This window comes from Sclerotinia sclerotiorum, genomic scaffold, assembly GCF_000146945.2.
Source record: "Sclerotinia sclerotiorum 1980 UF-70 scaffold_10 genomic scaffold, whole genome shotgun sequence".
In the NCBI taxonomy this organism is placed as follows: domain Eukaryota; kingdom Fungi; phylum Ascomycota; class Leotiomycetes; order Helotiales; family Sclerotiniaceae; genus Sclerotinia; species Sclerotinia sclerotiorum.
The window spans coordinates 1,138,203-1,164,951 of record NW_001820826.1 but is presented as its reverse complement, the minus strand read 5'-3'; the positions used below and the strand labels follow the sequence as shown (position 1 = coordinate 1,164,951).

Sequence of the window (26,749 nt, the reverse complement as noted above, 5' to 3'; positions counted from 1 at the left end):
ATAGGGGAAGGGGGAACTCGGCCCAATAAGGCACCCTAATTTCTGTGTTATGAGAGAGAGGACGGGAGAATTTTGACGGGGGATGGATGGCGGTAGACGAAGAGACCAGGGGATGCGAGAGATTATTGAGAAATGATGAGTAGCTACCCCGGCAGTAAATAATGGGCAAAATGAGGGGACCATGAATAATATTGAGCATTAAGTAAAATCGATGATATTATAACTCTACAATATGCTTTCCCCATGCACATTATTCTCTTGTTCACTTGGCATGATTTACCGTACTATACTGTTACTCACATAACGAACACGAGTAATTTCATGACAGATTTCTGAATAACATTCATCACTTAATGAATATTCCACAATTATTCATATCATTAATCTGTAAAGGAGGGAAAAGGAGGGAAAAGGAGGGAAAAGAAGGGAAAATGGCGTGGAAGGCGAGGAGATATTTGTTAAGGAAATTAATTGGTAGGGATGATGTCAGGTGGGCAGGAAGGAGGTGGTGGTAAAGATTGATAATAGAGTCACTATACCGAGATGAATGAAGTGTACATATTATATGAATGTAGGATAATGGGACTCAAGCCTAAAAGTTAAAATCAATGATGTTACACATCTCGCAATGTACCACACGCAGTTGTGACATTTCATCCCTACACTCCACGTTCCCACGCCCATGTTGCATAAATGAATACACCTCAACTTGAGGGTAAGTAGTTGAATATTTGTATTATTTCTGAGGATCTGTCCAGACATTATATATTCTGTACCCTACAACCTCGACCATATGGCAAATCCAGACGTAAACCTCTACGCCAAATGCCTAAGATATCATAACCCTGACCATGCTCCAGAACTCCCATTCCCATGATCATAACCAAATTCAAAATTCTTTATACAGATCTCATGACGGAAAGGTAGACTAGCTGTCGCTCAATCATCATCACTACTTTCCTCATCACCCAGGAATGCTAAATCATTCTTTCTTCTAGCCCTAGCAGAAAGCTCCATATCTTCTTCATCATCACTTTCTTCATCCTCTTCTTGAGTACTACCGCTTTTGCTTTTGCTATCATCCTCACTACTCTCGACATTTTTCTTGTCCTCCTTGGCACCACCCCCACTTCTCCTTGAACCTCTGCCCAATCCCCATGCTTTCTCGCCCTCTTTCACCGCTTCCAAATCAGCCTGTAATTCTCTCATCTCCTTGATTTCTTTCGCCCTCCCCTCGCTAAAACGTCCAGTCATACCCACTTCCGTTAACATATTCTTCAAATGTTTAATTTTTTCATTCTCTGTCTCGCATTTCTTCAACTCGAAAGCCCAGATTTTGCGAATTCCACATTTAACAAGTTGTGACTGAAGAGTTTTAATGAGCTGCTCGTTAGGCGAGAGTTCTGCTGTAGTTTTTGCCTTTGCAGCTTTAGGTTTGGCGGTTTTGGTTACTTTAGATGGCTTGGACGATGCGGATTTAGATTTCTTGGCACGAGTTTTGGTAGTTAAAGGACCATCAAGAACGACTGACATAGCTGAAGAGTCAGATTCGTGGCCCGCATCTTTGTTGTTGGAGGGTTCAGAGGCTTCTTCTTCTGTTTTTGGAGGAGGCGACAAGGAGGAATCCTGAATCTTTGGGGACATGGTTTTAAGAGGAGCTTTTGCCTCGGATGGAGTGATTGATGGGATATCTGACAATTCAGAATCGGAGGAGACGGCTTCTTTCTTCAATGGTTTCTTAGCTTTCTTGGGCGCTACCTCATCTTCATTGTCGCTGGCGTCATTGTCCGAATTGGCTTTAACAGCCTTCTTGACTTGCTTCTTTGGTTTGGCTTTTGGTACGTTTTCGCTTATTTCGGAGTCAACTTCTGATATTTCTGTTTCTTCAAGCTCAGAAAGTTCGGAATCAGAAACGGGGGTCTCCTCTTTCTTTTGTCTCTTTGGTGGAGGTGCCTTCTTTTCGGCCGAAGCTCGTTTCGTTCCCTTCGCAACAGGTGTAGCCTTCTTCACAGGTGTTTTCTTGATATTCTTTGGCTTTACAGGTTCTTCCTCCTCTTCCTCTCCATCCTCTTGCATCAATTTGTCCTGCAATTGAGCATTAGAATCGATCGTCAAATCCAACAGCTTCAATCCAGAATGGACTTACGACTTCTCCTTTAATAATCCCTTTACTCTTCTCCTTCCATTTTCCTTCATTTAGAAAACCGTCACTCAATTCGTGTTCCTGCTCAACTTTTGTTCTAATGAATCGTACACTTAATTTATCTTTCTCGTCACTGTGGAAGACATCGCGTACAGTCTTGGAGAGAGCGCTTGTCAGCGCTTTATCGGAGAGTGACATTCTATCTGTCGAATAACAATTCAGATGGTGAGAGATGGCAAAGCCTGAATTGATATCGCAAGGCTGAGAATAAGAAATTATTCCTGAATTGGATCAAATCGCGTCGCGTGTTGTATGGGAGCTTTTCGGATTTAGATCATCGTTAATTGATTTGTGATGTGTGAAGTGGGGATTATGGGCATTTTAAGTAGAAGGCGGTGGGTGGCAGAACCGTAAATTAAAAGCTGGTGGCACGTGCACCACTCTCTTTAATGTTCATAGCTCTTTCAGCAAGATACTTTTTTTCTTTGCCTTTCTGAATTCAAGAGATTTAACTAATAAGCTATATTTTCAGAGGTTGCTGAGTATCTTCTACCATCTGGGTTTTCTAACACTAAGTACGCTTGATATTTATTTCGCAGTGTTGTAACTGCCTGTCAAGCCTTGACATGCGCGCTATCCCATTTACCGAATCAACATCTAATCATATTCTTGTCCTAGGCTTCCACTTCCACCGAGAGTTTATGAATCCTTTAAAGACCTTTTCGGATCAATCCATACCTTTGAGATAGCCCTGCGCCCCAAATCTCCATTCTTTGAGCTTCCGGCATTCTAAAAATACTCTTCTAAATCAAAAGCAGTGGCCACAATTTACGAATTAGCATACCCTTATCTCTCATACTATTGACATTGTCATTGCCGCAAAATCTTCAACAAGCCCTCAATGGCAACATCATCTAGCATGAGTGAAGCCATTGATTGGAATGGCGCGGTAGTATCACTTCGCGAGGCTTCTTGAGGCCTTTCCCTGAAAATAGTGCAGTTAATCGGGTCTAGTGGGCGTCCTCAAAATGAGAATTGTGGGTAGGTAGTACATCATGAATTCCATCCTCCAAAAACATTTCCCGGTATTACCCTTTGTATCTTTGGTTTCACATTACCACTATCTTATTGCGGATTTTGGATTAGTGATCTCTAAGAAGGGCTACTTTCAAGTTGACCTCTACTCGGGTAATTGAGAGTTTTCAAAGGTGGTAACTCGTCCCATCATAGTCGGAGACCTTAATGGTGATTGATTTTCACAGGAGTGGGGATTGTCTGGCTCTTGACATAATTTGAGTGAGCTTAACCTAGCAGTTTTACATGTTGATTTTCGAATCTTATGCTCCTCTTTCTTAATTTAGAACATGACTTCAAATTCCGAATTTGGCGAGAATGACAAAGGGAGGCGAAGTTACTCTAGTCTTGACGGACGAACCAAGCAAAAGGAGAATATACCTTCTCACGTATCATTTCAAACTGCCATCTGCTAAGTTTAAACAGTACTTATCGCTGCCGTAGGACCAAAGCAAGTCGATGCACGTCTAGCACAAATACTGGCTGCTCATGGACCAAACCCTCTCGTCCTTACTAGACGATTCAAAAATGAAGTCGAGGCTGTCACAGAGTTCATCAGGGAAACATATCCGAATGTTGCATATTCGAATTATTAAGCTTGATGTGGCGTCATTTGAGTTTGTCTGTTCTCCTGCTATCGAGGTTAGCGCATTCACAGAACAAAGTTTTGATATTCTAATGGCCGCTGATGGTTTTGAGGTGCATTTGGCAACGAGCCACCTCGGGAGGTGTTTACTCACCAATTTCATAATGGATAAGTTATCACCTGATGGGTGAGCTCGCATAGTGAATATGAGTAGTATGATTACATACTCTCGCGCTTTCTTTTAACGTCATACAGTGCCGAGGTAGATTCTATCGGAGGAACAAAAGCCCCGGAGACACTTTGCGAAGCATATGGCCTCCCTTGACGTCTTGGCTACCTTCCCACAGTTACATATGAACAGAGTCAAACTGCTGCGATCCTGTATACTCTCACAAGTGTCTCAACTACGGGCTAAGAGAAGAATAACAAATCACTGTGTTGATCCTGGAGGTCTATTTCTCCTCCTATATGGAACTCTCTGTTTGCTGAATGTTTCTACAGCGATTAAACTAGTTTATGAGACAAATGTCGGGGGGTCAACAATCTTTCGCTATGATGCTCATGGAAACATCAAGTCAGGGCATCAGCACAACTTTTCAGCAGCACAGTACCCTATGATTTCAGGTGAATCGTCTTTCATTTCAAACATTTGGATGCTTGAGAACCCATTAGTCTAGGATTCGTGCACCAGATCCTTGAATTCCTGTCTCGAAATTGACAGGTTCAACGTCTTGTTGAGTATACTACCTACTAATGGAGTAAAAGAACCCTTTGAAAGTTCATATGAAAATTGGTTGTGCAGAGCCCTTGATCTCAGAGAATTCCTGCATCATTCACTATCGAAGAATATCATTGGCTTTTGGTTTACATCAAACAAGTTAATATTCTCGGTCGATGAGTAGACCAGTTCAATCACCGACAACTAGGGAAGGGGCTTTCATATAAAACAGAGCCAGATTAACAATAATAAGAGTACTTAACCAATGCATTCAATGCTTTAAAGTTTCTTTCAGTTCAATGAATGGAACATAACATTAAAAGTTATCCTTTCCGATCTGTCCAATCATGCTTTAAGAATTACAAAAACCCACCTCTTCAGTAGCTCTCAAATATAACGGAGAACGTGCCATCAGCATGCTGTAGAATTGGTAGTCTCACACACAAACACCCACGAATATACCCTTCCCAGTGTGGTTAATCTTTTCGAAGCCCTCTATTCCTCACGTCCAGAAACCCAGCATATTGGAAACATGTCTCTTGCTATTTATCTTTCCATTGCAATGAGTCTAATCGTCCTACTTGTATTCATCTCACCTTGTCGATCACGGTTTCCGGGCATCCCAAGAGTTGGCAAAACCTCAGGACTTTTAGACTTTAACCGCACCACTGCGAAAAAAGAATTTGTAATCAACGGACATCGTCTCGTAGATGAAGGTTATCAAAAGGTAAGATACCATCTCACTACTCAAATGATTCCAGAAGTAAAAACTAATATCAGGTGAAATATAGTATAAAGATGAGCCCTTCATAGTCCAAACCGAAGACATGGAACGACTAATCCTGCCCCCTAAATTTCTCGCAGAGCTACGTATGTTACCCGAAACAAAACTCAATCAGTCAACTGCTCTTGTAGAAAGATGGTTAGGAAGTTATAGTGGTGTTGATATTATTTTAAAGAGTCGTCACCATTCTAATGTTTGTCGGGTTCAACTTACACAGAATTTACGTGAGTATCATATTTTGCTACTACTAGATATAAGATCGAGGCTAACGAGCATATCACAGCTGGATTTGTACCAGATATGGCAGCAGAGCTTTCATTCGCCATGTCCGAATCTTTGATTCATTGCTCTTCGCGAGGTTAGTTTCGCGCACTCGTAGGCAAATTTTTATAGCTTACTTACTGTTCCTGCAGAATACGTACTAATATCCACATACTCATATGTATATTCGATGATTCTGGCCGTATCCTCACGAGTCTTCGTTGGCCTACCACTTTTCCGTGAAAAAGCCTGGCTCGATACCGTTTCTGCTTATTTGGATGAAGTACTAGCAACCGGTAATGCACTTCGTCCATATCCTCGTTTGTTACGTCCTGTTCTCAGATCGTTCCTCGCTCCAAAAACTCGTATGGATGGCATTTTTTCAAAAGCTCTAGAGATTCTAGGATCCGCCATACAAGAGAGGCAAAAACCCGAGCATAAAGCAAATAATCTATTAGGATTCCTGGTTTCAACATCTGAAGTTGTCAATCCAAAAGAAATTGTTTTGAAACTTTTAGTGCTGAATTCCGCAGCAGTTTGTGCCCCCTTTCTGTTCGAATCATGACCTTCCAAGCTCAAGCTAATTATTAACAGCTGCACACATCTACAATGTTCGCAGTCCACACTCTGTACTATCTCTGCGAACGACCATCATACATACTCGACTTGCGTGCCAAAATGAGGGATGCATTGAAAGAAGAAGGATCATGGCGAATTTCCACCATAAATAAGCTGAGAAAATTAGATAGTTTCATGAAAGAATCTATGCGATATAATCAACCAAATGCTCGTACGTATATCTCAATTCCCCAACAAAAGCCTCACTAACAAAACACCAGTATCCTTCGATCGCATAGTCCTAACACCTCATACCCTCTCCACCGGTCTCCACCTCCCCATCGGAACATTTATATCCATGGCTTCCGAATCCATGTCTCGGGACCCAACCTACTACTCCAACCACGACTCCCCAGCCACCTTCAACCCATCCCGATTCTATCAATCGCCTCCCCAAACCGAAAAAACTACCTATAACCCCCTCAAAGGATTCACAAGCATCGAACCTGGCAATCTAGCATGGGGAAATGGAAGACAAACATGTCCAGGAAGATGGTATGCAGGAGTTGTGATAAAACTTGTGGTAGGGACTTTGTTGGAGGGGTACGAGATGAAGTTTCCGGAGGGAGTGAAGAGACCGGGGAATTTTTATAGGAATGCGGGGATTATGCCATGTACTAAGCAGGAGATACTTTTGAGGAAGTTGGTGTTAGGTGATAGTTAAGGTTCTTGGAGGAAAATAAAAGGCTTTGGATGGATTTGCTATGGCAGCTCTTGCCTTCAACGGATTAGTTCCCCTTGACAGAGCTTTCAGTTTTGCATTTTTCGAATTGATGAGTTATTTTTTCTAGGTTATATTAGATACTTTCTATCCCCTCTCACCATAGAAACACTCCGGGCTGAGATTCCGCATCGCTAGCTCACAATAACGGCTATCCTTTACATCACCACCCAAATGAATAACCAAAGCTCTCACACCCAACAACTAGTGTACACACAAATCCCTCATAATCCCAACCAAGCAAACATACAGATTAAAATCATACACATTCCCTTCCCCAACACAAAACTCACATCGCTTCACCCTCCAAAAAAGCTTATACCTAACACCCGCTACCTACCTCAAGCTCACTATCTAAACCTAAACCTCACCTCATCTATAATCAATCTCACCCTTAAGACAATTAGTCCAACATCCCGTTTTTCTAGTCAATAATCATACTATATCTCAAAACCATTATTCTAGGATCTTAACTACATTGAAACCCAAACCCCAAATCCAACAACAGGGCCACACGAAAAATAAGCAATAATGAATCTCTAAACAGGCCGGAAAATCCTCCGTGTATTCACACCGAAGTCCCTCTTTAACTCCATTTTCCTTTTCCTTTTCCTTTTACCCTTTCATCATCTCATATCGTCACTTATCCTCTATCCCCTATCCCTCCCCCCTCCCCCCTCTAGAATCACAATCGTCCCCCCAAATTCCAAATTCCAACCACCAATCCTCTTTCTTATCTCTCCTAAAAAGCACAACTACCTACACACACATACAAAGTCTCTTCATACCCCTTCCTTCAATCCGATCCATCCGCAAAAGCCCATACCATTATTCTCCTTCCAACCCACCCAAAATTCATATATTATATGAATATTGTATGTACTGAAGACAAAGAAATAGATACTAGATACTAGATATGGAATTCTCTTTAAGCATGGTAGAAGTAATAGAGTAAATGAGTAAGTGAATAATAGGGTGTGTGAAGTTGGGAGATAAGAATAAGGGATATGAAAGGAAAGAGTGTATGGAGTTGGGTTTAGGTTTTAAGAGCTAGGAATTATGGTAGAGAGATGTCAGACTTGTTGATTTGAGGGTATAGAAGATTCTGATTGTTTGGTGGTTCGTTATTGTGAGAGTCTATGTATTGGCATTGCATTTAGATTGTGATGCGACGAGGCGTGGCTCTTGGGTCACTAAAGAAATGGTGGGGTCAAACGCCAATTGCATTGTTATCATTGGGAATTCAAGGTATGATGGGCAAACATGATGCAGTTTAAATTACAAATTCTAATCTAGCTAGGTTGAGACCAAAAAGCATGTAGTAGCTTAGATTGGGCACTTCGAGAACACATTCATCAACCATTTTTCAGCAAGGATATCGTTCAGTGCTTTAGATATCAATCGCCAGTTGGCCCTGCAAATTTCACCACCCTTCAAGTCGCTTCGTCCAGTAATGAATTATGGATATCCAAAACAGCAAGCTCTTATCAAAAAGAAATGTAGACCATAAATATATGGACCATCGCTTCCACCTCCCACATGATGATGCCGGGATAAAAGCCACGGTGAGTAATCGGTCTTTAATCAATCTTCTTGCACTTAAATAGATCACACACCATAAAATATTGGTGTGAGCCTGCGTATGGCAAGTATTATATTCCCCTGTAGCCCTCCGTTGCTTGGTATAATATGAAATGACCTACCTTTTTTGGCACCGAGCTGAAGGAAAGTACGCATCGTCTGAGAATGCACGAGTAAGATTCCCGGTCAGAGCTTTAACGGCATCGAATGATCTTGCTTATTGAAAGCAGGATGCCCACATTCGGAATCCTTGCTTCTCACATACCAAATCTGATGACGAGTGTCATTCCAAATCATTCAGACGACGACAGCTAGTCGCTCGTTTAACTTAAGGAGTGTGTGATCCATGCTGATAAGATGAGCACTTCTCATACACCTATATCAAGATTGATACTTGAATATGTCTCGAAGGAGCCGTGAAGAAGCTCGAAAGCGAGTTCGAGAAGAAAAAACCAAAGGTGTCAGAAGACAAATGTGCGCACACAAAACCAATCGAATGCATTGAAGGCATAGGAGCGAATTGAAAAGTGTAGGCAATTCTGCTCTTCGGACGGAATGAGAGCCAAGTGACACGAAGAATCAGTCTCAGAGCCCAATTTAATGTCCGGTGGAATGTCGGCATGAGTTTGTCGCATGTGTCGCACGGGATAAGGAGATTGAAGATAAAGGAGAGAGAATCAAATTGTCATATTGTGTACTCAATACCAAAACCATGGACTGGTATTCTTTGCCAAACGCCATATAATCTCCATATACGCCGTTCGTCCTAGACCGTTGACCCCACTCGTGTTATCATATTATTCACCATGCAAATGGCATTATTCCACAGGCAACAGGATAGCAATTATTTTCGAGGTGGTGGTCTGCCCCAGAATTGTTCTTTGAGTTCGTCCTTGAAGTATTTAAAAAATCGACTTGATTTCTCCGGGTCATCGATATTGGTACCACCCATTTCGGAGGGGTCCTTGCCATGACGAGCTTCGTGGACTCTCTTGTGGATGTTGCGAACTGCACTATGAAAGGTAGGACTTCTTAGGAGCTGGAAATATGTAAGCAATAGGAATTTCACGTCGATATAATGGGATACGAACTCGTGCGACTGCCCATGCCTGAATTAATCGTCAGTAAAACGGGAAGACGTTATGCTGTATAGAGCATCTTTACCTCAAAAGCTGCTAACCATAATGGCATATTGATCAAGCTGGAAATATCATGATCAATCTCACACCAGGTGAGATATTTTGATAAAATATGTTCAAATACAATTGTTGATGGGCTGAAGGCGAAAATCCTTCACTAAAGATGATTTGGGCCTCGCTTATAAATTCATCGCTTGATTGGTCATTATAAGTAACCTTAGTAATCACACCTTGAATTTGCACGTGCTTGCCCACTAGCCTCATTTCACTTGCTCAGGCTCAAACATCTGATGGTCCACAGGCCAGCCAGGATTGCTCTTTCCTCATATCCATAACATGTTAGGTTTACTCTTAGTCCCTTCCTATTCCTACTTGATATGGTGAATCTGCTCTATGTTGGTGAGTTGGATTGTTTTGTAAGTTCCTACTTCTCCTTTTCATCTTCTTTCTCTCACCTTTTCTTTGCATACACATTCACATCAACTTATCAAAGATTTTGGTATTTCTGTCTTTCCTAAAGTCTTACTATTCTTTACCTCGCTGAACTGCCACATTCCTGTATCTCTCGTTCTCTTCATTCTCTTGATCACAACTTGGGCCTCTGTTTCTCGCCGGAAAAACTTCTCAGTTCAGCTTTCTACCTCATTGTCGTGGCCAAGGCATAACAGTCTATCCTTCTCCATCCCCAACATATTTCACTACTTCTTAAGCTATTGTCATTGTCATATCATTATTCGTCCCTTTTTGCATGCCTCGTCGTACTCCAATTGGTGCCACTATTGCATTCCACCACTGTTTGCGTTCCTTCTGTTCTACACCTTCAACCACCTCAAGTACCTCCACATCCATTTCTTCTTCGCATCCAAAAGAGAACACAGGTCGCAAATTTCTTCACAAGATGACACATCCATGTTCATCAAAGCGAGACTCAGCCATTGATGTATCTGAGGAGTGTCTCATTGGTCAACATGAGGGTGCTTCCATGCCCCAGGCAGATGGATGCTCTTCCAGCAAGGCAGCAGATGACGAGGATGAACGTGCCGTGCAGATAGCAGAAGCAGGTGCTGCTGCTGCAGTCGATTCCAAGACAGCAATGCCCTCTTTTCTGAAGATCTCACACGATGGTATGCAGCTCACTCACTTTATTCAGCGAACAGGCACTAACCCAATGGCAGAAATGAAAGCAAAATATGCTACACTGACTAAGATGGAGGAGGAACGTCTAGCGAATAAAGATGATCCGAAATGGGCGAGAGAGGAACCGGATCGTGAACTTGATCGTTATGCCAACGTCCATCCATGGGCTGCTAACCGTATTAGGCTCATTGTTCCTGAAGGTTACAACGATTACATCAATGCATCCCCTGTCACTTTAACGTCTACTGCTGAAAAGCAAAGTACGATGAAGAAAGGTATCCAAGATAAGTATATCTGTATGCAAGGCCCGAAATCTCAAACTGTGGATCACACCTGGCATATGATGTGGCACTCCATCACAGTGCCCGACAATGCAGCACCTGGTGTCATTATTATGCTCAGTCCTCTCGTTGGACCTAATCCAGCAAAACCTGAAGAGATGATGGAAAAATGTTATCAATACTATCCTATGAGCGAAGATGACCCACCTTTGATGGTCAACGAAGCGGGAACTCTTGGAGAAACCTTCAAAGCTCAGGTTCGATTCGTGAAGAGAGAAGAGAATATTGAGGGTACTGGTATTGAGGTTCGTAAATTAGCTATGTCTGTCGAAGGTGAAGACGAGGAGAAGATTATCTGGCATTTCTTCTATCCTCTCTGGCCAGATATGGGCTCCTTGAACAACCAAAATGTCAAAAGTGTTTTGACATTGATGGATCTTTCTCGAGCAAAGAATCAGGAAGAAGAAAATCCTAGAGTTGTTCATTGTAGTGCTGGTGTTGGGAGAACTGGTACTTTTGTTGCTTTGGAGTTTTTGATGGGAGAACTTCAGGGTGGAGCTTGGGAAGGGTGGGATCAATCGGAAGAGAAGGGTAACGACGCCATTTATGAGACTGTCGATCAACTACGTCAACAAAGAAAGACTATGGTTCAAGCTGTCGAACAATACATCTTCCTATACGAAGTGTTAAGGAAACAGTGGGAAGAGAAGTATAGGTTGCCATGTTTTGGTGGTGAACATACTCACGATTCTCCTCCTGAGGAAGGCAAGAATGCTGTATTCAGGGCTATCCCAGAGAACAAATAGCTCAGCCTGGGAAGTCTGAAGGAGTTTGGTAGATGGAGAGGCCTTACGGATGAATTTGTGCTTTTTCTTGCTCTTTCTGCTTGGTGTTGTGTTTTGAGATGAATGAGTTTATGGATGGGAGCTGGGGCTGAAGAGATGTTTCTGTAATGAAGTAGCACGATTGAACCTAGATTAAAAACCTCTTAATATACATCTTTAGTTTACTTTCTGCATTTGAGGTAGCCGAGAGAAAAATTTGAATAATTCTCAAGGCACATTAGCACAGTAAGTTGATCCGGCTTGAAATCCGAAAAAGAAGTGGTGGTGGGTTTTTTTTGCGGCGCAGGGGAGTTTAATCTGGATGGAATTTCTGGGGTGAAGATAGATAAATTAGGGTGCATTGGAGAAGAAAGTTTTGTAGTGGGGAGGAGTTGATTGGGGCTTGATGGTTAATGGTTATGGAGGCTCTGGAGGATCGTTGGGTTATTCTAGGTTCCTTGTAATATGATGGGATAAAGTTCCAAGGAAGATGTCATGGAAGACATGTTGGAGTTGGGAGATTAGGAGTGTAGATGTGGATGTGGTGCGAGAATAAGAAGTTGAGGATTAGGTATTGTACATGTTGTCGTTGATTTTGCTGTTGTCGATGTGAGGGTAAGTGTTATATTCCTTTTTTTGGTTTTTTAGTTATGTTTCTATCATTATTGTTTTATGGGAATTAGATTTTTGGATGAGGATACTAAGGCTTAAGTTGAATACCTATCTAGAGATAGAAGGATAGGGAGGGATGAAGTATTCAAGATATGTTCGGATCATTGAGGATTGTATTGGGCGGATAAGTCTAGTACCCTACTTTCCAACCACCCCCTAATTCCGGCCACCTTTTACACCAAAAGGGTGTTTATAGACCAGCAATTTGTTACGTTGTAACATTATAAACTATTATCATGTGTTATAGGATCATATGGATAGTCTTGTGAGGGAGCGAGGGAGCGAGATTCGAATCTCGCTCCCCAGCTCCATCGCTTCAATGATTGGAATACGAAGGTCTATATAATCAAGATGGATTCCCTTTGTATAGAGCTTTGTGTTCAAGATCAAGATCAATCATTTAGTATACTCTACTATTAGTTACGAATTATATATCATTATTGTCATTACTTAAGTCCCTGTTTGATGTCTAGTTATAAACCACCTCGAGAGCCTAGAGCACTTCCACGTGATCTAGACGGCAAACCTCGTAACATCTAGTTAGTCCACATAAGCGCGTACGGCTTCCTTATCCTATATAATCTACACTTCTTTTAGTATCTTCTTTCCTCCTTTGTAGAATATCATTATATTACCTACAGACCTATTCACCACCGTGATATATGTAATACACTATTTACAATCTATTTAGAAGTTGGCCAACTAGATTCTTTGGAAGAGTTCGCTTATATAACCCAATCAAAGACTGTAAAACTCTGGAAGAAGGTCAATGCAAAAACTAGACTAATTCAGTAAATTCGATGGCCTGTGCCAGTACTATTTGGAATCTCGCATACGAGCTGCCCCTCGGTGCCGGAAAAATGATTCGCCGCGTTCTGCTCACCTCCAAGGACCAATGTCGTAACGTACTGTAAATTCTTTTGATTTTATCAAAAATGAGTTAAGTGAAATGAAAGTTGAGAAAACAAAAATAATCACAACACATCTTTGTAAATTGATGATAAAAAAACTTTTGTAGGAGAAGGGAGAAAAGGAAACTGGAGGTTGAATTCCGAATTCCGAACACACGGGATCAAACCTTATCCATCAAATTTGAAGCTATTCACACTAATATCTCCCGAGGTCATTACCCGCTGAAATCTCGTTCTATGATTTGAACCAGCCACAATCTCAAAAATGATAGATAAATTTACGATCGAGCGTCAGTAAATAAGAGATTGGCTGTTTCCTCGGGAGTTTTGAATGTTTTAAACATTACGACTGTTCAAGACCTTATTTGTGGTACTTCCCCCTCTACAAAGTGAGGGGTAATTATTCTGTACGGATAATTCCTAACTAATACAAATTTTGAAGGAAATCTTTTCTTCGAAATACGATCCTTTTTACACTCTGGTATATGGAATTATCGTCCGAATTCATTCTAGTCACCCTTGAGAGGAGTTCGACTAGTAGTCGTGGTGATACCGTCGTCGGCGCTCAAATCATGAAAGTTACACGCAAATTCGCGTAGATAAGGTTAATCGCTTTGTCACTAATCTAGGAATCGGGTGACTAAGGGACCTTAGATCAATGATTTCGTAAACATAGTAGAGGTGTTTAGCTTGTCAAGAAACTAGTTATCTCTCGACAAGCTGAAAAGAGTCTGTCTTTATAGAAATGACTAGGATAATCATAGACTTTCCCCTTTTGGAGATAGCTAGCTTCATTTCTGGAAGAAATAGAATTGCTTCGTTATCAACTCCATTTCTTACGTCCACTTCTGCGAGAATTTCTAGCGTGGGTGTGAATAGAATCGAGAATTTCCACTAGACTTAAGCGAAGCTATCTGATCATTCAAAAGCCACACTAAAATCATAATAGGAAAGGCTGTTAAGAGATAGCTAGTTTCTTGACAAGCTAAACACCTTTAGTAGAATCCTTGTGAGGGATATCATCGTGACGGATAGATCGGATAGACACCATCAGTGAATGCACGGACTGACGTGCCGGCCTATACCCAGCGGGGCACATCCAGTCAGTCTAGAGGATAGCTTAGATAGACTAGTTATTCTTGTGTTTGAGAAAGGACCTAGTATATATTCAGGATAGTTTTCTCATTCCCGAGCTTCGTGCTCAACTTAGTTATCAGTTAGTTTACGTCTATCCTACTTGATTTAGTAACGACTTCACTTTCAAGCGAACACCCAATGATATAAGGTTACCCTTAGCGCACAATATACCAACCCGATGAACTGGATCGTTACAGTAGCGTAGCACCCTTCAAAGCTCGAAGGTCCCAACCTCTTTCCTCTGCTGGGAATTCTGCGGGGCATTGATAATGAATGGTATGATAGAGTTTATTTGTATCTGCTCTATGTATCAGAACTCTAGTGACCAGTATACTTAAAGTTTTGGTTTTGGCTCTGCCTTAGAGTTGGCTCTTCTCTCTGAGCCTTATACATAGCCCCAAGCACAAAAGCAATTAGAGTTAAGGAGCATCAATCTTGGCATGCCACTATTCCCAAGACACTTGTAGTTAGCTAACCTTAGATTTAATTACCCCCAAAAAGCCTCCAAAGTAGAAAGTACTGCCTAGATGTGTTCTAGATTATTGCTTATTGTGTCCAAAGGTACTAGGTAATAATAGTCAAACAAATGAAGACAGTAGAACGAACCTTTTATCACAAGAATGTTAGAGGATCTCACTTGATCATTGAAGATTCGGGAGGTCAAATGAAATGAACATAGAATTTTGAATATGCTCCCCCATGATTATACAAACAGTTCCCCCTAAATAAGCACCAAATACTTCCTGTACAGATATGTAATTATTTCCTGGGAGGAACCCTAAATTTATATGGGAAGAACACCACATACACAGATTTACTAGACATTTGTCCAAAAACTTGATTTTCAAAATTTGAAGTACAGTATGTATAGAAAGTACAAATATTCTGAATTCGGCAAAAATGAAGCTATATCCTTTAATATCCATTCACCTTCAATTTAAGTTTAAAATCATTAACAAAAATACTTCTAAGAAGTATATGAAACTTTATAGATTGAAGTAAAACTGACGTACAACTTGAAACCATATAAAAAGCATTTTTAGTTAAACTTAACTAACTTTGTATTCACTTTTCCTTCCAGATAGATCAAAATCAACGAAAAGTACTCCTGGAAAGTATTCCGTGCTTTCTTAGAGTTCGTCGCTAAGGTATCTGGACAGCAATGCGTTGTTAAGCTTACTCCCCCTCGTAAGGTGAGGTTTGTGCATTGGGAATATGCATTGGAGTTACAAACAGCGAATTGAGTTGTATGGGGAAAACTTTCTTATTCATCGAAGAGTTTGAAAAAGTCGAAGAGTATGGTGTTTGCGGTGGACAGAGTGATTATTTGCTAAGTGTTTGGCCTTCGAAAAGCCTTTGGGCTTGTGTTTCGAGATATTGCTTCACAGAGAGGAGGTACTGAGGGGGACAATGTTCGACTCTTGATGGAATTCTGGATAGCATGATTCTTTGGGTCAACGGGTATATAACAACGCTTCATCTCTCGAAGTTTTCAAATATCATCAACAATCAACTCATCAACAATCAACTCATCAACAATCAACTCATCAACAATCAACTCATCAACAATCAACTCATCAACAATCAACTCATCAACAATCAACTAATCAACAATCAACTCATCAACAACTCATCTTCACCACACAACTTAGAGTCTGCTTGAAGCAAACCAATCATCAAACTTCCCTCTCCAATACTCAATCAATAACTCGATTTCAAACAATCATCATGATTTCAATCAAGACCCTCGCTATCCTCTTGTTCTCTGCTATGGCAGTTGATGCCGCAGGAGTCGTTGGCAAAGCTGAAGGTTTTGCTGCTGCAGCCACTGGAGGTGGAACTGCCGCTGCCGCACGCCCAGCAAACATTGGCGAGCTTGTTACCTGGCTCTCGGATGGTGTTGCCCGTACCATCGTCCTTGACAAGACCTGGGATTTCGCAGGAACTATGGGCACAAAAACCGAGCCAGGCTGCAAACCCCGTTCAAACACATGCACCAATGGTGCCGGACAGGATTCACTCAATATATTTGGCTGGTGTCAACAGTCCGCAAATGCCGACCAAAGTCTCCCCAAGCCAACTGTCACTTATGATGTCGCCGCTATTCCTCCAAATGCTATCAAGCTCGGTTCTAACAAATCCATTATTGGAGTTGGATCTCTTGGAAAGATTAAGGGTAGAGGTTTTTTTATTGCAGGTGCTAAGAATATTATTATCCAGAACGTTGAGTTCGTCGACTTGAACCCCAAGTATATCTGGGGTGGAGATGCTATCTCCGTTGATGGCACCGATCTTTTATGGATCGATCATGTCAAGATCTCCCATGCTGGTCGTCAATTCATTACCATGGGTCCAGGTGCTTCCAACCGTGTCACTGTTTCCAACTCCGAGTTCGACGGTACCACTACTAATTCTGCTATGTGCAACAATCACCATTATTGGACACTGTACTTCACTGGATCCCAAGACTCTGTCACTTTCAAAGGCAACTATATCCACAACACAAGTGGTCGTGGACCCAAGGTTGGAGGTCTGCACTCATCAGTCAAGCCCAGTGTCTTCATGCAAGCCGCCAATAATTACTGGTCAGATGTCGCAGGAAACGCATTCCAAATCGGCGAAGGAGCAAAAGTACTTGCTGAGGGCAACGTTTTCGAGAATGCGAAAACACCTGTCATCTTCGACATTCCCAGCAACCCTCTTTGGTCTTCAAGCGGTGGCGTTACAGGGTGTGCTTCCATCCTTGGTCGTAACTGCCAGGCTAATAGCCTTGTCACATCCGGAGCTTTTGCTGGCACGAATACCGATGTTTTGAGCACTGCAAAGGGATTGACTCTTGCTCCTGTTGCCGATGTTGGGGGTACCAAAGCCAATGTTCTTAAGAACGCTGGTATTGGAAAGATCTAAGGGATAAGTTAGAGGGCAAACTGGAGGGGTGGAAGGGTGGGGTTTAATTTGGGGGCGAAAAGGATCTGGGAATTACATGTATTGGAGTTATTGTTATTAGATATAGAATTTCACTGGTTGAAGAATTTTTTTTTGTGCTTGATATGATTGCTCGTGTATTGTACTTGAGGTTACCAATCCAATCCATATCCCCCTGATTGGAGAATCTCATGAAAATTGCCAGTTTGATTTTCTGGTATTTATGTCATCTCATTGCCCCACTAGTTCATGATCGACGGATCACCCATCTTAGCACAAAGTACAGCGGTGGCATAGCGTACCCCAAGTCGTTCTGAACACAACTGGTAGCCAATATATACCACGCTGATGATATCTATGCGATATGAGGTGAGATGAAACTGTACCATATTGTCACGAACCAATATTGACACATGATTAAGTGACCTTAGGTTCAGAGATCAAGTGATCTCGTAGACCCTTTAGTACATTATAATCTGTCACTGATGAATCACGTGATGGGTCGCTCGGAGCACAAGCGATCGCAGCTTGGAGCGAGAACGACCCAGGTTATTTATATAATATAGAAATATATATGAGTTACCTATATATGTATTATAGTTTGGAAGCTTCGTGTTGATTTATTCATTAATCAGTTTAGATTTAATAATGACTTCACTTTTAAGTGTATACCTAGAGATATATGTAATGTATTCTCGAGGTGGTTTATAACTAGATGTCAAGCAGGGACTTAAATAATGATAATAATGATAACGTAATTTATCACCGAGTGGGCCATATCACCGAGTGGGCCACTTTCACCTCAATTCACACTCTTCATATTCAACACGCGTTTTATCAACCATTTATTATGCAATCTACAAATAAAGAAGCACGTTTACTCTTAGCTATCGATGCTTTTCAAAAAGATAAAAAACTAAGCATTCGGAAGGCTGCTCAACTATATAATATACCTCGCACAACGATCAGCCACAGAATGGATGGTTTAACTCCATGTACAGAAACTCGAGCGAACTGCTATAAGATTACACAATTGGAAGAGAAAGTGATTGTTGAATATATACTTGATATGGATCGAAGAGGATTTCCACCTAAAATCAAGGGTGTAGAAGATATGGCGAATTATATTCTTGAATCAAGAAGTGCGAAGAAAGTTAGAAAGCTCTGGGCTCATCGATTCGTAAAGCATTATACAGAATTAAAGATGTGTTTTAGTTGTGCTTATGACTTTCAAAGATCTCTTTGTGAAGATTCTAAGCTTCTTGAGGAGTGGTTTCGATTGATATCGAATATGCGAGCAAAATATAGTATTCTGGATTGCGATTTCTATAATTTCGACGAAACAGGCTTTATGATGGGGATTATAAGTGTTGCAATGGTTGTAACTGATGTTGAACGATAAGGTAAAGGTAAAGCAGTACAACTAGGCAATCGAGAATGGGCTACAGCAATTATATGTGGTAATGGGGAAAGTGAAACTATACCTCCATTTCTGGTAGTTCAAGGACAAATCCATCTTTCCAATTGGTACACCGAAACCGATTTTCCTGCGGATTGGGCTATCAAACCTACTTCCAGTGGATGAACGAATAATGAGACAGGACTAGAATGGTTAAAGCATTTCGATAAACATACGATTCATCGAAGAAAGGGCAAATATCGAATGTTAGTATTAGATGGATACGAAAGTCATGAATCAATATCTTTTCAATCATATTGCAAGGCAAATGATATTATATGTATAAGATTACCATCGCATTCAAGTCATTTAACTCAACCACTTGATGTTGGGTGTTTTAGTGTCCTAAAACGCTCGTATGGTTGTCAAATTGATGGATTTATCAAGGCACATATCAATCATATCTCCAAGGTTGAATTCTTTATAGCTTTTAAAGCTGCATATCAAGAATCAATTACAGTTCAGAATATGAAAGCTGGGTTTCGAGAAGCTGGATTAATACCATTTAATCCCGAAGCTGTACTCTCAAAATTAGATATTCGAATTCATACACCTACTCCTCCTCCTTTCGATTTGGATCTTTGGATCTCTCAAATCCTTCACAATCCAATTGAAGCTCTTTCTCAATCAACTTTAGTAAAATCTCGAATATCTCGTCATCAATCAAGCTCTTTTACACCTATATTCGAAACTGTACTAGCTTTAGCTAAAGGCACAGAAAGATTGGCATATGAAAATACACTTTTAAGTGCAGAAAACCATACACTTCGGAAGGCAAATGAGGCATTGTTTGAACGAAGTGAATGACTTCAATTCAATTACCACTGTAATATAGCTACTATAATAAAGCCCTAAGCGAATGCGAAAGAGACTAGCTCTTTCAGTAAGTCTATATAAGACTTACTACTTTCAATATGTAGCTAGCTCTTTAGATAGAATACAATTAGACATACAGGACCTACGCAATCCGTGGGTGCTACGTCTTCCGTATCCTTCTCGTACCAACAGGCATTAAGCAAATATCGACGTGCAAAAAAAACTCAATTACGGCAAGGAGGAGTACTTACTGGACAAGAAGCTATAGATATATTATCTCAGCAAGAGGTTGATATTCAGATTCAACGCGACGAGCGTCAAAATGGGGGGAATTCTAATGGGGAAGCATCTTCTAGATGCTGTAGTAAGTGTGGAAAGCCAGGTCATAATTCAAGAACTTGTCAAATCAATATAATAGATCCTAGATTATTAGATTCCTAATAGTTTCAATCAATTGATTTAATTGTTGTTGAATAATATGTACTTGAAAGTGTAAATTGAGGTGAAAGTGGCCCACTCGGTGATATGGCCCACTCGGTGATAAATTACGTTATACAATTTGTAATTAATAGTAGAGTATACTAAATGATTGATCTTGATCTTGAGTACGAAGCTTTATACAAAGAGAATCCATCTTGATTATATAGACCTTTGTATTCCAATCATTAAAACGATGAAGCTAGGGAGCGAGATTCGAATCTCGCTCCTTCGCTCCCTTACAAGACTATCCATGTGATCCTATAACACATGATAATAGTTTATAATATTACAACGTAACACTAAAACGGGTTGATCCCATGACAATATAATTAATAAATAAAATAACTTTTTGAAAAAAAAAAAAACTTTAAAAATAATCTAATGTTACGACGGTATTCAGTTACGACTAAAAACCGTATCACATGACTAAACAAGGGGTCACGTGGTACCACTCGTCCCACCGATTTAAATCGAGGGGAACGGTGGGACATACGGCACGAAGGTCTATATAATCAAGATGGATTTCCTTAGTATAGAGCTTCGTGCTCAAGATCAATCATTTAGTATACTCTACTATTAGTTACGAATTGCATATCATTATTGTCATTACCTTAAAGTCCCTGCTTGACGCCTAGTTATAAACCTACCTCGAGAGCCTAGAGCACTTCCACGTGATCTAGACGGCAAACCTCGTAACAATAAATTCATTATTTCAACATCCTTGTAGCGATACTGTACTGAAGGCAGCGGCTGCCTAAGGTTTCGTCTGATTGGTAGTCATGGGTTAAGGCTTTATCACCGGTATTCACTTGGAAGTGAAGTCGTTACTAGATCAAGTAGAATGTAGGTAAACTAATTGATAACTAAGTTGAGCACGAAGCTCCTAAACTATGAAACTACTCTGACTATATAATGAACGATAAAGGGAGCCCCCAGGAGCTTTGAGGACTCCTAGGGCTCCTTATCACGTGATTACTTTTCATCCCAGGACACTAATCCTAATGGTGAATCGTGACACTAATATCAAAACGCGAATTTAGAAAACGGCCGACTAGACTCTTTTAACCAAGATATTAAAAACCACCTGACCGTAGCCTCGAGATTCAGGCACCTGCTAGACTAGGTTTATGTTGACCTCCTGGGATCTTGGCAGCATATGCATATATATTGCATGATGCATATAAGGAGCAAACAAAACTCGACTTTTAATTCATTCTTTCCTTTTTGGTATACTGTTTGTTTGCTTTCAATATTTTGATTTCAAAGCACTTTAATTCCGAAGGCTGAATACCTAACCTTATTCCTTCATTTTTTGAATATATACTCGCAGCTTAACTGCTTAGCTAGAGAATCAATCAATTCAATCTGATGCTCTTTCTGGTCTCAATAAACCCAATAGTTTATCTTGAGCTACTGGGAAAATATTTATATGTTCTGGGTGGAAGGCGAGGTTGCGTCTTCATTTTTGTTGTTGTTATTTTTTGTGCATAGAGACAGAGGGAGAGGGAATGACAATGGATTTTGACAATCTTATAATATCTAGATAGTATATATTAAGAGATGACAACTATGTCTGATTAATGTCTATGATATAAATGATATCAACTCTTCTCTCATTCCCAAAAACGGATAATACCATCGCATCTTGGGACATAACTTGACAAAAGCACAAGTCTTCTCGCTTTTGAGTCCAATATTTATTATCATATCTTCAATACTTCTTACTGCCATTTGTTTATACATATACCTAAATTTCCGATGATGAGATCACAAGTCGAAGAAATCCATTTGATACAAGACTTCCCACACTTAATTGTAGGGTTTGTCTAGAGATAGGATGGACGTGGTTTGATGAGTGACCATGATTGAGTTTCGGATCGCCATCAACTTTTGGTTTGAGGTTCAGAAGGATAAAGAATGCGGGAGATTTTTATCTTGGACTCGTCTATGAAGGAGAGCAAGTGAGGAGGTCAAAGTGAATTTGAGCCTCGTGGTCAGATTAACATGTGACTTGAGGTGGTGAATGAAGAGCTATTGGGGTTTCTTTCTTTGCGATATGTTCTTTATCTTAAATCTGGACTCATTTCCATTTACTGGTGGATTTCTGGTAATAACAGAGTTCGAATACCGACTGTCCTCTTTTATGAGAAAACATGCGCAATGGTCCAAAATGTGGGAGGTGACGCCGCCCCAAACAATAGACTGATGGCGAGCCGCTCGAACTGAAATGCATTGATATGGTATCTCGTAAAATTAAGCCATCATTGATGGTTACAATCCGTTTCCTCTTGCCTAATAAACGGTGCAAAAATTACCACCTGTCGCTTTTCCCGGCTTGAAATGACAACACTGGCTATTAAATGTCAAGTTATGATAACATAGATACAATACCTGGGACGATCAAAGAATTATGAGAGAGTTTTACGGGTACAGCCCGAGTAGGAAAAAAGGTAGTTTGAAGCATATCAATCATTGTACTCAACTCCCGCAAACTGGCTCTGGGCTCCGCCAAACTCATCCACGACCACAACCACGGGCGAAATGACATTTTGTGGTCATGCGATATTTGCGACCATCCACTGCCTCTTATGCATTTTCCGCTCTGTGGAAGAATTTATCACCGTTGACTCGAAAAGTCAAGTCGACAGTGAATCACGTGCAGTTGCCAAGAGCACAGAGAATGAAGCAGACATTGTGGTTAATTTCACTCGTGACCTACCTATGGCTTTGTTCGACTCGCACCCAAAGCTCAACCTGAAATGCGACAGACTCAATCCATTCATCAGTACTTATTACGCAGGCTAAGCCTACTTTATATTTCATTATCGCTGGCGAGATAACCAACTTTCTTTGTCTGAACATTGCCAGGACGGTCAACACTAAGCCTCGAAATCCAACATACTCCGTGCAAGAAAAAATCAAAAGCAAGAAATGTATGGATATGAAGTACGTAAAAGTCGAAAGCGAGAGAGATGAAACATACGAATTGGCTGATCACTCGGTGTATCCATACGGTACCTGAATGTAAATTACCGAAGCACCTTGCACAACACAACGTGCAGACGATCTAGCATGGGGGATAGACGGTGAGCTCTTCAAATGTGATTACTAATTTAACAATGGCATGTATATATTTCATGCCAGCCCCTCATAAGAAGAGGCAGTTGAAAAGCCACGATCAGACTGAAGAGTGCGGGGTAGGAGGAACGACAAAGCATAAATACCCTTGGGGATCCCGTCTCCTAGTCGAGAATGCGAGATCGAGGAACAATGATTTTGTACATACAAAACATTAAACCAAGTGGGAATTTAAAGTTGCTGCATCTTGACCTGCATGATTAGGTGCAGGAAAACAGCTGCTTTGGAAAATAAGGTGGGATGACGAAAGAAACGTGTCAATCCGTTGTTGATTCTCCCACCAAAACTTCACTCAAAACACGGTCTGAGAGATACAAACAACAAAACAAGCTTTTTTTCCTTTTCTTTTATCGCCAAAATCTATATCGAGAATTCACTCCAACCACTAATCCACTGCCAACCCACCAAAACAATGCACCGATTGATCTGTTCCTGAATTAAGATGGGACTGAATTTCAAGGGTCCCTGATGACAAAGCAAAATGGTCCATTATCATTGGTTTATGCTCAAGCGACACCTGTTTCCTTGGTTCCCCGTTGCTCAGTGGACTAACCGAGAATTGATAAATGTAAACAAATTCCAAGCACCCGAATGGATTCACTGCGCCATCTTCTTTTTGCTTGAAGTTTAGCTCTCCTGCCACACAATTTTTGACAGAACCATCTTACTGCGCAGGAAATCTGGACCCAATTCTGCTTTCCTCTCTTTCTCCATTCCCGGGAGAATTCAAAGAAAACTGCTACCCATTTTATCTTTCTCCCCTCATATTTTTTGTGTGTGTGTGTGTGTTTGTGTTGAGATATCTGACAATCTTTATCTTAATGATAAGCAGTGCGACGAATTTATATCCACATTCCTCTTACAACGATTTCACGAACCTTACGACTTACACTATATCCAATTGATTGACCATACATTCCTGAAAATAGCCAACATTCTCAGTCCCTGAAACTTCTTCAACACATTGAAAACATTCCACGGCTGCGACTCCGACAGTTGCTCCGAATAAACGGGGGACGGGAGTGGCAGACTCTACTATCGCATTCGGTCACTCGTTTCAAGACATAACATAGTTTAAGATGGCGGACAGAGGGTTTGGGGGTTTCTTGAGTAAGTTATGCGGACTGTGCTTTGGATGAATTGACAGTGTGCTAACTTAATTCATAGGAGCGGTGCCATTCTTAGGATATCATCATGTGTTGATGATATTAATTGCGATTACCATAATATTACTTTGTACGCGATCCTCAACATTCCATTGAGAGATATTCAGCTAACATTCTTTCAGCTCTTTTATTGGCAGGATGTTCATCTTCATCACCTATGATACCCGATATTTTCCTTATTTCCCTCTACTATCAATCATATACTCCAGTACCATCGACCGCTCAAACCGACTACAACGTACACACAGCGATATCTAATATTGTTGGGCAAGCGAAATTGGCAGCAAGAGTTGGATACTTTGGTATCTGTATCAGCCCAGATGGAGGTGCATGGTTATGCAGTAACAATGCAACCGCATTAGCGAATGAAGTGAGCGTAGATCAGGATCCTTTGAATTTAATTTGGCTTGCAAGTCAATTCAAGGACATGATTGTTTTCCCATACCTAATGTAAGGTGTCTTCTTCTTGACCGGTATCAAGAACAGTAACTAATATTTTCATAGTATCATTGCAATCATCTTCGCATTCATCTGTCTATTACTTCTAGCGACATTCCCCGGATGGCACGAAGAGGAAGATGCCCACGGAAGCGAACGAGAAGTCAAACCTTTTCCCTCTCGACCCGTCTCTCAAATCGCCCTAGCTATCATCTTCATCGCTTCAATATTCGTCCTCGTCTCAGTCCTCTGGCAACATACAGCATCGGTAGCCGCCTCTATCATAGCCCAAGATCTGGGGAATGGTAGCGTGCGAAGTGGTGTTGGTAGCACAGCCATGGTACTAGGATGGTTTTCCTTTGCTCTACTCATTATAGTAACGATTGGTTTACTGGTCATGATATTGAGTATAAGAGTCTTATCCGAGACATTCGGTTGATACCTTTTAGAACCATCATGAATGGCGAGAAACGACATATATATCGATATCAAAGAAGTTGATTGATAATTTTTTCGGATTTGTTTGGCAAGGATGTTGATTTCAGCGTGCATGATGAATACCATAACGAGAATGTACTTGTTGGGATTGATATGATGAGACCTTTTTGGAAGGTTTCGTTTCAGATATCCAGGAGCCTACTCGTTTATGATTTTTTTTACTTTGATACGGTTAAAAAATTTACTCGATACGATTGTATACATGGGTAATGCATTTGGACTGGAGTTTAGACTGGGCTTTGGATTTGCTTTTGTGTGGTTTATATGGGATTTCATTCCTAGCTTGGAGACATGGGCTCGATGAGGAATGTGTTTATGTTAGGATAGGATGGGGTATTAATGATGCATGGCTAGTATGGGAGAATGGGATACGATGGTTGGGCGGCTCTACCTCATCTGGCTGAATGGTGTTCATGAATTGTATGTATGAAGTGTATGAGGAGAGTAGAGGCACTAGTATTTACTGGAATCTGGTATTATGAGGAAAAGGAAGGAAGTGTTTATGAATACTGAATCTGAATGAAAAGAATCTCCAAGGCTTTTGCTTCGATGTATGCGGATTTATTCCATGATGCGTGCGTATTTTTAGATATAAGAGGAGTCTATATTATGACGAGTAGGTCTCTAATATAGACTTACTACTTGCAACCTACAACACCAGTTTGGAATACAGGAATTTTCCTCCTCAAGTTTGGGAAGCCCCTCATTATATTTTCTGAATAAACAATATGGAATTGGTGAATTGGGGACGACTCAAAATGAGGAAGTAAAGTAAAATGAAGCAAGAGGAGGTTTGTATGTACTCGCTTATGATCTATATTGCTTGATTGATTTGTTGGTTTGATGTTTGGTATTTGATATTAGAGAGGGAAGAAGGGGGAGGGAGAGGGAGAGGCAGATTTGAGTTCTGATTTGATTGTTTATGGGTTCTGAATAGACTGGGGACAGGGGGTTGGGAAGGGAAGTATTATTGAATAGGATAGGATGGTATGGGTATTGAAGATAGATTTGGACTTGTATGGTTGGGGTTTGGGTTTTGGTTTGAAGCTGTTGAGTTTGAGGGGACTTGGATTTGGATTTGAAGATGAGATAGGAAGAAAGTAGGATTTAGAATTAAAGAAGAGAAAGAGAGGCTCGAGTAAGAGAGACGACGATATAATATCTATCTGGTTAAGCGCGAATGAGCCTTCCTTCAGCCGGCCAGAATGTGAATAAGTCCGATAAAACTTGTGCTTATTTTTC

At 40.8% G+C, this 26,749-nt stretch overlaps 12 protein-coding genes across 12 annotated transcripts; 8 read left to right on the top strand and 4 right to left on the bottom strand.

Moving 5' to 3' along the window:
* Positions 1 to 939: 939 nt before the first annotated feature.
* On the bottom strand, positions 940 to 2,341 carry SS1G_07949 (hypothetical protein; the record flags this gene model as incomplete). The annotated part of the gene is made up of 2 exons (XM_001591273.1): positions 940 to 2,085; positions 2,147 to 2,341. 2 exons carry the CDS (start codon positions 2,339 to 2,341, stop codon positions 940 to 942), a joined length of 1,341 nt encoding a protein of 446 aa, XP_001591323.1.
* Positions 2,342 to 3,171: 830 nt separating this feature from the next.
* Positions 3,172 to 3,813, top strand: SS1G_07948 (predicted protein; the record flags this gene model as incomplete). Its single annotated transcript, XM_001591272.1, has 3 exons — positions 3,172 to 3,184; positions 3,290 to 3,331; positions 3,644 to 3,813. 3 exons carry the CDS (start codon positions 3,172 to 3,174, stop codon positions 3,811 to 3,813), a joined length of 225 nt encoding a protein of 74 aa, XP_001591322.1.
* Positions 3,814 to 5,053: 1,240 nt separating this feature from the next.
* SS1G_07947 (hypothetical protein) lies at positions 5,054 to 6,848 on the top strand (the record flags this gene model as incomplete). Its single annotated transcript, XM_001591271.1, has 6 exons — positions 5,054 to 5,248; positions 5,313 to 5,391; positions 5,589 to 5,663; positions 5,857 to 6,101; positions 6,161 to 6,356; positions 6,406 to 6,848. 6 exons carry the CDS (start codon positions 5,054 to 5,056, stop codon positions 6,846 to 6,848), a joined length of 1,233 nt encoding a protein of 410 aa, XP_001591321.1.
* A 1,330-nt stretch (positions 6,849 to 8,178) lies between these two features.
* Positions 8,179 to 8,268, bottom strand: SS1G_07946 (predicted protein; the record flags this gene model as incomplete). The annotated part of the gene is made up of 1 exon (XM_001591270.1): positions 8,179 to 8,268. The coding sequence occupies one exon, from the start codon at positions 8,266 to 8,268 to the stop codon at positions 8,179 to 8,181; it is 90 nt and encodes a 29-aa protein (XP_001591320.1).
* Positions 8,269 to 9,330: 1,062 nt separating this feature from the next.
* SS1G_07945 (hypothetical protein) lies at positions 9,331 to 9,677 on the bottom strand (the record flags this gene model as incomplete). The annotated part of the gene is made up of 3 exons (XM_001591269.1): positions 9,331 to 9,525; positions 9,578 to 9,595; positions 9,651 to 9,677. The coding sequence occupies 3 exons, from the start codon at positions 9,675 to 9,677 to the stop codon at positions 9,331 to 9,333; spliced, it is 240 nt and encodes a 79-aa protein (XP_001591319.1).
* An 846-nt stretch (positions 9,678 to 10,523) lies between these two features.
* Positions 10,524 to 11,849, top strand: SS1G_07944 (hypothetical protein; the record flags this gene model as incomplete). The annotated part of the gene is made up of 1 exon (XM_001591268.1): positions 10,524 to 11,849. One exon carries the CDS (start codon positions 10,524 to 10,526, stop codon positions 11,847 to 11,849), a length of 1,326 nt encoding a protein of 441 aa, XP_001591318.1.
* Positions 11,850 to 12,792: 943 nt separating this feature from the next.
* SS1G_07943 (predicted protein) lies at positions 12,793 to 14,049 on the top strand (the record flags this gene model as incomplete). The annotated part of the gene is made up of 4 exons (XM_001591267.1): positions 12,793 to 12,875; positions 13,231 to 13,304; positions 13,740 to 13,839; positions 13,893 to 14,049. The coding sequence occupies 4 exons, from the start codon at positions 12,793 to 12,795 to the stop codon at positions 14,047 to 14,049; spliced, it is 414 nt and encodes a 137-aa protein (XP_001591317.1).
* Positions 14,050 to 16,315: 2,266 nt separating this feature from the next.
* SS1G_07942 (hypothetical protein) lies at positions 16,316 to 17,494 on the top strand (the record flags this gene model as incomplete). Its single annotated transcript, XM_001591266.1, has 1 exon — positions 16,316 to 17,494. One exon carries the CDS (start codon positions 16,316 to 16,318, stop codon positions 17,492 to 17,494), a length of 1,179 nt encoding a protein of 392 aa, XP_001591316.1.
* Positions 17,495 to 18,488: 994 nt separating this feature from the next.
* SS1G_07941 (hypothetical protein) lies at positions 18,489 to 19,097 on the top strand (the record flags this gene model as incomplete). Its single annotated transcript, XM_001591265.1, has 2 exons — positions 18,489 to 18,756; positions 18,922 to 19,097. 2 exons carry the CDS (start codon positions 18,489 to 18,491, stop codon positions 19,095 to 19,097), a joined length of 444 nt encoding a protein of 147 aa, XP_001591315.1.
* A 342-nt stretch (positions 19,098 to 19,439) lies between these two features.
* Positions 19,440 to 19,778, top strand: SS1G_07940 (hypothetical protein; the record flags this gene model as incomplete). The annotated part of the gene is made up of 1 exon (XM_001591264.1): positions 19,440 to 19,778. The coding sequence occupies one exon, from the start codon at positions 19,440 to 19,442 to the stop codon at positions 19,776 to 19,778; it is 339 nt and encodes a 112-aa protein (XP_001591314.1).
* Positions 19,779 to 22,528: 2,750 nt separating this feature from the next.
* Positions 22,529 to 22,815, bottom strand: SS1G_07939 (predicted protein; the record flags this gene model as incomplete). The annotated part of the gene is made up of 2 exons (XM_001591263.1): positions 22,529 to 22,620; positions 22,659 to 22,815. The coding sequence occupies 2 exons, from the start codon at positions 22,813 to 22,815 to the stop codon at positions 22,529 to 22,531; spliced, it is 249 nt and encodes an 82-aa protein (XP_001591313.1).
* Positions 22,816 to 24,484: 1,669 nt separating this feature from the next.
* SS1G_07938 (hypothetical protein) lies at positions 24,485 to 25,448 on the top strand (the record flags this gene model as incomplete). Its single annotated transcript, XM_001591262.1, has 3 exons — positions 24,485 to 24,515; positions 24,694 to 25,021; positions 25,076 to 25,448. 3 exons carry the CDS (start codon positions 24,485 to 24,487, stop codon positions 25,446 to 25,448), a joined length of 732 nt encoding a protein of 243 aa, XP_001591312.1.
* Positions 25,449 to 26,749: the final 1,301 nt, after the last annotated feature.